The following is a 9,209-nucleotide window of genomic DNA, read 5'->3' as shown; positions in this document are numbered from 1 at the left end:
GAATGTGGAAAAATTAACATAAAAAGACATTTTTACAGATCCGCACACTTTTACAGACATTTCCACATTTTTAACAGACTTTCACATATTTTCACAGACTTTTTTTAAAAATCATCTGGCAACTCTTTGTTCCACTTTTCATCGAATGTTTTCAAATCGCAAGAGTAAACATTTACGTGACTGTGACTGCGTTTGTTTTTATTTCGTTCGGAGAAATATTATATCAGGGCAAGTGGAAATTAAAAATGTGTTGCTCAGTGAAAGGCTGCCCGAATACGAGTGAAAATGTTCGCGTTAGATTTTATCGTATTCCTTCGGAAACGTATTTACAGACGCGCTGGGTCGATTTTTTGCGGAGACGACAAACTAGTTCCGAATAAGATACGCGAATATCTGTGGAGTAAGTACGATGTTTGAATTATTCAAAACCAAAAGTGTAGCAAACCTTTCATACACATTTTTACGATTATTTTTATAGCATCTTAATGCAGTGGACTGTAAAAACTGCTACTTAATCCCGCTGCGCGATACCAAAGCAGCCTTTATGCAGATTGCCCAGCGTGAGAAACCAAATTCCCCCCGTGGGCGCGATGCAGACTGCCTTCATGGCAGTGATGCAGCGGGGATTTGCCATTCGCATGGAACTTCACATCACTGTGGCAGATTGAGGGACTCGTTTCATCGGAGACAAAACACAACACACGCTTAAACTATAACTATGTACATTGTATTTAACTTAATACTATAGAAATATACATGAAATTATACAGAGTTATACATTATACAAGCACTTAAATTTCTTCTTAAATTCTGCTTCAAATTGCTGCTGTTGCGTACACTCTGCTGTCTTAAATCGAACTGGTGTGCTGTCCTTGTACAGCAAAAACTATCATCCAATCCGTTGGCGGAGCATGTTCGATTCTTTTTGCAGGAGAGCTGTGGATTGCACTTTAGGGTCTGGCGTCGAGGGATTGCATCGCATGCACCTGTTCTCTCTTCAGTGCGCTTGCGACTGTACAATTTTGATAGAAATACACCGGAAAAGAAACCTCTTGAGAAACCGTAATGCCTTCTCCACAATTAAGCCGGTAGTTGACTCAGAAGATTACGTCCATCATCAACACGAAGCGCAGATTGCTTTACCGTTTATTCATATCCAGCACTAGCAGATCATAATTTCGCGGATTTCATTCGGCCAGCTTCAGTAGCTGTTTTCATCGACGTTAGAAATAAACGTCTCCTAAACATTTCACTTTTGCTATGTATGTACGTATCAAAATTCGCCAATGTCGAATTTCGCTCCCACATTGAAATCTTTCAGTGAACTAAGCGTTATTCGTAGTTTGTTGATATTCGGTCAGGTTCTGATACCTTGATATATGAGATTCTCTTCCAGAGATGCAATGGCCAATTAAACAATTGACGGAAAAATGAAGTTCGTTCATTTTATAAGTTTAATTATTTTTGCCTTTGATAACAATACCTTTTTTATAGTTTGATTATCATAAGAAAAATAACACTCCTGATCGTTGGATCTCTTTTGACATTTCAATTGGATCTTTTTTGACAGCCGTTTTGATTCAGTCCGTACTACCCAAAGTACGTAGAATAGAAGGTAAGTGATATTACCTGTGTATACACACGGAGCGCGCACACAAAGAAGATAGTAATAAACAATCCTCAATTTGTTCGATGTTCGGAAGTTTTTGCAATATTTCTTGTTTTGAAAAGTTCAAAAAATCGTAAAAAGTGACCAAATCGTTGGTCGAGCCGACGATAATCACGATAGTGTACCGCATTTTCACTGTAGGTAAGGTTTGATGTGATTTTTTATCGATTCCATACTGAACAGTGTTGGTTTACTCCAGCAATATGTCGAAGTGCAACGTCCCGCGATGCTGGAGCTGAAAAATTTTGAAGAAAATCGGATAACTTTCCACCATTTTCCGACCAACAAATTGTTGAGACGGAAATGGTTAAACTTTTTCGAATACAAAAGCTCGTTCGATACGCGAAACATATTTGTTTGTTCGCTTCATTTTTCGCCGGATTCTTTTGGGGATACTGTTTTAACCTATAATCAGCAAAGAAGACGTCTTCGTACTGGAGGTAAGTGTGTTTTTTATATAAATTGTGATGAGATAAACTAATCGGAGATGTTTTCAGCTGTTCCATGCATTTGCTTCTTGGATCTTGCAAAACGTTCCGTTTCAATGGTTTCACACGAAATTCCAAATTTATACATTCACTTCTTGCGAAAGTGCAAAATATTTATTTGCAATCACTTTGGAAGATGATCCGGGATGGAGAAAATGTTTTTCTCGTTTTCCAGAAACGCAAATTTGGTCCCTTAAGTGGCCCCACTACGGCTGAACACTCCAAACTGAGACCAATGAAAGCGTCGCGATGATTCATGATGGATGCTTCAATGAAAGACAAAAAAATCAGCAGTGTTCATCTTTCATCATATTATCAAATTGCGGGAACGACACTGCTTCGATATAACCTCTCCACACATTTGTTCATCGTTTTTCGCGTTATTTTTATAATACAGATGCGATAATTTCTCTGTTTTTAATTTTAAAATGATTAACTGTTGTTTCATCCCCTGGAAACATATTTTGAGACAGTTCTTTTGTTACAATTTAAAAAAATTCAAAAATGTTCGAATTTATATGAATTCAATCGATGGTTTATTACAATTTTTTGCTTTTTTTCTTTGCCTACCACTACTTGAACAAAGCAGGGAGGAGACTACCTTCTATTCTACGTACTTTGCGCACTACCTAGATCACAACCAATGAGCTGGAATTGACAGGTGGTTCGTTTTCGACAGTATGAGGATAAGGCATGGATGATGCGAGAGGGGATGAAAAATGACAGCGGCTTTTTTTGTTTATAAACAAAGTAGATCAAATCTTTATGCTACATAGCGGTCCCCACCAACATATACCTACGCTGGGCTGGTTTCAATCGAACTAGCTGTTGTGTCTCACAACCCGAACGATCAGGCGAGTCTTCAGCTAAAGCAGTACGGCACAAGCCCACCGGTAATTAAGAGCCACCTCTTTTATATACCCACTAGCAAAACTCCCACAATCGCTGAGTTTCCAATCCCAGCAGCAACGGCAACAACCCTCACGTCCCGTAGAACAGCAATGCAGACAATAACTTGCAGCAGTCACCGAAACACTACAATGATGCCAACAGCGTAAACAAAACCAACATTTATGCGCAGCAAACACATAGCGGCATGCACTCCTCATTGCATGCCATTTGTTATCCTCTTTCTCGGAAAACTCTAGCCGTTCGTTTGGCCGGTGTCAATTCGAACTCAAGTAATGGCTGAACAGCAGTTCTGACATAACGTTCCACCTTATTATCCGCCTTGATCACAACGTCTAAATCCGGCTTTAGTGACGTAGCGAGTGGTGTAACAAGCTCACAATCCGTGCCACCTGGAGATTATTTTGTAAACAAAGTAAACAAAGCCTGGAGAAATATTCTGCGATAAGCAAACGTCATTACGAATCGAACGAGATAACTTTTCTCAAACTCGCAAATCAGTGATATTGATATATAACTTCATTGCCGAATGGATCGTCAGCCCCATCCAACCAAAATCGTAGATTTCCATTATAAATTCAAAAACTTCGATGACACTACAGCTAGTTTGATCTATCCGATAGAGGTTCCCTTTCGTGGAAGCCCTAAAGAGCTTGCTCATTGTATTATCACAGAACGAATGGATCCAATAATGAAATTTCTGCTAGCAGACAAAGATTTGAAACTAGCTCTGGAGCTTTTCATCGAAGAGGAAAATCAAAAGTTCTACGATGAGCACGATGATGCCTTGATAGAGAATTTGCAATCAGGTCATGTTGATGTCGACGCCTTGTCGTTGGATTTAGAAAAGCTATACAAAGATGAGATTTTAGAATACGCTGAACGAATCGGCCCCTCCGACGAGGAAATCTTCGCTCAAAGCTATCATCAGTTGGTACACTCTTCAGTACTTTCAGAAATACTAGCAAAAGAGAGGGAGTACGCAAAAGTTATCACGAATCTGATGGCACAAATGACACAACAAATAAATACAATGAATACATTACATCATGAAGAAATCGAGTCTAAGGTATGTTCAAAGACTTAAGAAATGAATGATGTTAACACATTTTTTTTGTAGATGAAATTACTGGACATATCGGTTACTTCTGAAAACATTAATCACATACTGGCCAAACAGTATGGTATGCAAAATATGATTCGAAGACAATGCGAGTCGGAGCTAGCATCTACGAGAGGTCATCAAAAGTATGAGTATCGCAATTGGATAACGACCCATATTGATGAAAACTTCCTGGCCGAATCTGATAGTCCAACACAAATCGGCAATCGTTGGTCCATGATTTCAACGCAGGGGCCGTCAATGGAGGAAAGCTTCACCATTCATCTAGGTTCCCAATTGAAACACATGCATAATATACGTATTTTGAGTACAAAAATGTCCGATCTGTGTAGTCCGTTGTACAGTGATAGCAGCTTTGGAGGTCCCAACGTCGCTCTGGGGCTGTATTCCAGTTCTCTCTGTGGAATAGTTGTTCTAACGTCGTCGGGAAATATCGCGCCTGACTCTGAGATAAGGCGCAACGCAAATATGTCCACCGAATTTCACTTCGATCAAATAGATCATCAAATTGAAAAAATTCAGGACGATTTGCGTAGAGTATCCTCTTTCTCGGAAGAACAAGATCCAGAAGCGGGAAGCAAAACTGACAGGAACAGTTCTAGACTAAAGCCAGGAGACGTTTATATTACGCGTCATTCGAATCTCTCCCACTCGCACGTGATTTTTCATCTGATTTCCGATGAAACATTCCAAAGCCCAAGCGAAATTAATTCGCGACATCCGGTGATTTTAGGCCTCCGGAATATATTGAAAATTTCAAGCAGACATGATGTCACGACACTTACCATTCCTGCCCTGTTGAGGAATGAAATGTCGGAGGTATGAAAATGATTGAGTTTGCTATCGCATAATTGAATAATACACACATTGCGCGTATTGCAGGATATGACGGTTAACTGGTGCATGAGACGTGCGGAGCTTGTGTTCAAGTGCGCTAAAGGCTTTATGATTGAGTCTGCTAGCTGGGGAGGGGCGGAACTTAACACACTGCAGCTATTGCTGCCGCATGATATCTCCGAGGAACTCTTCCGCACGCTAGCGGATATGGTGCCACATGTGTTCCGAGTAGCGAATCCTAAAGTATTACAATAAATATAAGATACGTATGTTAATGTGTGATACTTTCATGAGAGTATCAAACAAATGTAGACATGTTAAGTATGGGGCGCTTGCAGCGTGCATATGTATTAGTGATCTGTTGGGCAGGCAGAAGAGATCGCTGCATAGGATTTGTATGGATCGACAAGATTGAGCTTTGTTTAAATAATTATTTTAGCGAAATAGTTATAGAAATTACGCGCTACAGTATGTTAATAGCGTGCGACTATATGTCTCTTTACATAAAAATATTGACTTTTAGCTTCAAACCCATATATACGGAGAAAAATAGAAATTTCTGTTATGGCTATGATCCATATCAATGGAAGCAGATTGATTATTCGAATAGTTTCACAGAAACAATGCAAATTGCACATTGCGATTGTATAGCCGGATTAGGTGAAGTGTGCTCCCATTTAGGCTTTGTGCTTTTTGCTCTGAAATGCTGGTCTCGTGATGAAGTAAACTATAATGAATATTCGTGTGCAGATATCCTTAATCGGTGGTTAGTTTCGCCAAAAAAGCAGTTGATTGTGTTGAAATTAAGAACATATTCAGCCAGAAAGATCAACCAACCCTCAGATATGATTTCCGGGTACCTGAATGCTCTGCGGAGAAGTGAAATATGGTTATAAGAAAATTAATCAGAAACGAAGAAAATCCATCAATTGGCTAATTCATGGAAAATACAAGGAAGCATTCGAACGTGTGCTCGAGCCTCTGTATCTTGAATCTACGTCCGAACATGCTGATAATCCTTTCTGTTATTTTTTCGATTCAAATCTAGTGGGAAAGTCACTCAATGAACATCGCGAAATAGGTGCTAGTAAGTTAAGCAATATGCGTCACACAAAAGCACTTGTTCGGTAAATAGCTTGCCTAACTGTTTCACAAAGTTCATGTTAGCTCTATGAAATATTTCGCGCTTATAGAAATATTGCAACTATATTTAAATCATCTACAAGAACGTCGATTGATAATGAATCCACTTCTGCTGCATAGAAGCTACGAATGTAAACAAATGATGTTTGCCCAACAGATGCTCTGCATGTATGTGTAGCAAGAGCCCTATGTTAGTCCTTGAATTAAATGAATGTTATATTAAGAACGTAAGCTTCAATGTAGAAGTATCGTTTCAATATGGATGTGTTTGTGTGCCTCATTTGTGGAGCCCATTACAAATACGTGTTCTCATTGTTCTTCCCGGAAGTTCATCTCTTAAACACGTGTATGTTGCGTGTACGTGTGCATATGTCGAGGACGGGTACCTCTGAATGATAGGATCTATTGTAGATTTGTAAGACTCAGTCGCCTAAACTTTGCGGAGCCGCTAATTAGAGATTTGGTCATACAAAATTTCAACTTAATTTTGCTTGATTTAGTGGGATTCAACCGATTAGCCGTGGTTTACTCGGGGTTATTGGGGCAACAATTTTTGCAGGACTGGTCAGGTAAGAGATATGGATATGAGGTATCATTGTTTCAACAGAGGGTTGCCACACGCACTGTAGCATTGTGCACATCATATATCAGGAATAGCATCTGGTGTTCGACTTGCTGAGGGGACATAACAAACAAACTTATAACGAAAAAGAAGAAACATAAAAGCATTAAATTCTCATTCTAGACCGTTTCATCGCATACATCGACTGCATTTAGCAGGGGTGACATTGCGCATTTCGAAACGAGTGATTTTTGTTCGTTTCGACCATTTTGACATGCGTTTGACCAGCTTTGTTTACAAACCCAAAAATTTTACATTTCTCTACGAGACAAATTTTGCTCTAAATCTAGTACATCGAAAATATGAACTTGAAAAATATACATAATACTAAAACCATTTCGATTTGAGTTCGAATTTTCTCGAAACGAGTTACTCGTTTCGAAATGCGCAATGCCACCCCAGATGTCGCGAGATTTCAATACGTCTCTGATTGGAACATACAACCCCCCTTCCTTGAGTCTCAAGGGTATTCAAAAGATACTCTCTGGCTGCGTAATTAACCGTACATTGCCAAACTGCGTGATGGATCTCATCGTAACCGTTTCCACACCGGCAGACATTGCTTCGAACAAGATTTGTTCTGTGGAGATGCACATCTAGAGAGTAGTGGTTGGACATAAGTCGACTAACGTCCAAACCTTTGAACCACGCTCTCGAAGAAACATTTTGTATAATTGAATGTAACCACCGTCCAAGACTTCCAATGTCCCAATAGGTTTGCCAACTAAAGAAGGAACTTTGACGCAAAAATTGGAAAAAAATCATCGTATGAAATATGGGCCTGATTACGAACGTCACTTCACGGTGCAAACGAAGTGAATTATATACAACGTTATCCGCGTTGACGGCATTGAGCTTCGTACTACGAAATAGTTGGCCTCATACAAACTAAAGTCGTATCCAGATGTCGACACCATTCCGCCGTCAACGCGAATTACGGCTGCCACTGTGTGTGTAGAGTCCAGGGATGCCAGGTGTTTTTTTTTCAAATGTCTTCATATCGGAGGAAACTAAAATTCACAACATACTTTTGAACGAAGTTTTATAGCTTATTCAATGTTTATTCTAATTGGTATTGTTATACAGCGCATTTCATTAAGGTAAAGGTGAAAGGAAGACCCAAATGGCTGCCACAATAGCGCTCACTTATTTCATCTCCTTCTCTCACCCCTCGCCCGATATGCAAAAAAATCAACAATTTTGCGAAACAGTGTGTAGAAAATGATCGTTTTCGCACACTTCCCATCAAGTGATATCAACCAAAATCTAATCGATTACTACCGAGATATAAAATTTTCATCTGTCGTCGAACTGTATAGTGAAAAACGTCGGAAAACTTGAGCTAGTGTTCTGAAAGTTAAATTTTCATTTTTCAATTTTCCGCAATGGTTTTGTTTGTATTGGTGAAAGCATCGTTATTTTTTCGACACTGATGCCAGACAACATCATCGAAACAGCTATGAAAACCACTCAAAAAAATATTTGCACATACATACAAATGTACTCACATATCTAAAATGTCTCTAATTGTTTCCAATTTCTCCAGGTAAAACACTTACAGACAAGTCTAAACCACATACTGAATAAAGCTTGTAAACAAGAGGAAATATAAAAGAGTTTGCATGTTCGCCAAAAATATTTTTTTGCCGCTATAGCGAAACATTTTAGACCGTAAACCGAAAACTTGTCTTAATTGAGAAGGGGCCGTTATAGTGAAATGCCGGATAAAGAGCGGCCGTATAGCGAGGTATGGGTGTAGTGATAAATTCATGTGAAGAAATATGATGAGATTTTTAGAAATCGCATCAACCGTTTACACTAGCGTATACTTCTCTAATGAATATATTCATATTTTCGGTGAATTTATTCACCTGAAGTAAAACTGCATCCAACTTTAGTGATTTCTCACCAGTGAGTGAATATGCTGAATTTATTCAAGTTATATATACCTCGAATAAGTGTATCATATTTATTCTCACCCGTTTACACCTATTTTCACGTGAATAAATCCATCTATAGCTATAGATCTCCCTAATGTAAACCCGCCAAAAGACTCCTGTCAGTGAAGCGCCACACAGTCTGATAAGTGACTTGAGCTTGAGCTTGGGTAAGTTTGTTTAAAGTCTCTATAATACAATACCTTCCTTCCGTAACGATCATTCTCATTCAAACCGTACACCACATCGGTTCGCATCACAACACATCAACAAACCAACCCAAGCAGCCATGTCTGGACATGGTAAAGGAGGAAAAGTGAAGGGAAAGGCAAAATCCCGCTCGAACCAATTGCTCCGCAAGGGTAGCTAGGCCGAGCGCGTTAGTACCGGTGCACCAGTCCACCTAGTCGGCGTTATATAGTTTCGGCCGCCGAAGTGATCGAGTTAGCTGGCAAAGCTGCTCGCGACGATAAGAAAACCC

At 39.5% G+C, this 9,209-nt stretch overlaps 1 protein-coding gene across 2 annotated transcripts; it reads left to right on the top strand.

The window, feature by feature from the left end:
- Nucleotides 1-2,829: 2,829 nt before the first annotated feature.
- Nucleotides 2,830-6,414, top strand: LOC129762959 (protein C12orf4 homolog). 2 transcript variants are annotated; one of them, XM_055761600.1, is made up of 4 exons: nt 2,830-3,050; nt 3,124-4,135; nt 4,187-5,008; nt 5,072-6,414. In XM_055761600.1, the coding sequence occupies exons 2-4, from the start codon at nt 3,596-3,598 to the stop codon at nt 5,279-5,281; spliced, it is 1,572 nt and encodes a 523-aa protein (XP_055617575.1). In that variant the 5' UTR covers nt 2,830-3,050; nt 3,124-3,595; the 3' UTR covers nt 5,282-6,414. The 2 variants fall into 2 exon arrangements, with proteins under 2 accessions (XP_055617575.1, XP_055617574.1); XM_055761599.1 differs by having other exon boundaries at nt 2,830-4,135.
- Nucleotides 6,415-9,209: the final 2,795 nt, after the last annotated feature.

This window comes from Toxorhynchites rutilus, chromosome 1 (assembly GCF_029784135.1).
Source record: "Toxorhynchites rutilus septentrionalis strain SRP chromosome 1, ASM2978413v1, whole genome shotgun sequence".
Taxonomy (NCBI): Eukaryota; Metazoa; Arthropoda; class Insecta; order Diptera; family Culicidae; genus Toxorhynchites; species Toxorhynchites rutilus.
This window is presented reverse-complemented; position numbering and strand designations above follow the sequence as displayed.

Bases quoted from the DNA above. Each gene is read 5' to 3' on its own strand.
- LOC129762959 (XM_055761600.1), top strand. From the start codon at position 3,596: ATGGATCGTCAGCCCCATCCAACCAAAATCGTAGATTTCCATTATAAA. The intron at 4,136-4,186 runs GTATGTTCAAAG...TTTTTTTTGTAG, and splicing joins ATGAAGAAATCGAGTCTAAG to ATGAAATTACTGGACATATC. The intron at 5,009-5,071 runs GTATGAAAATGA...CGCGTATTGCAG, and splicing joins TGAGGAATGAAATGTCGGAG to GATATGACGGTTAACTGGTG.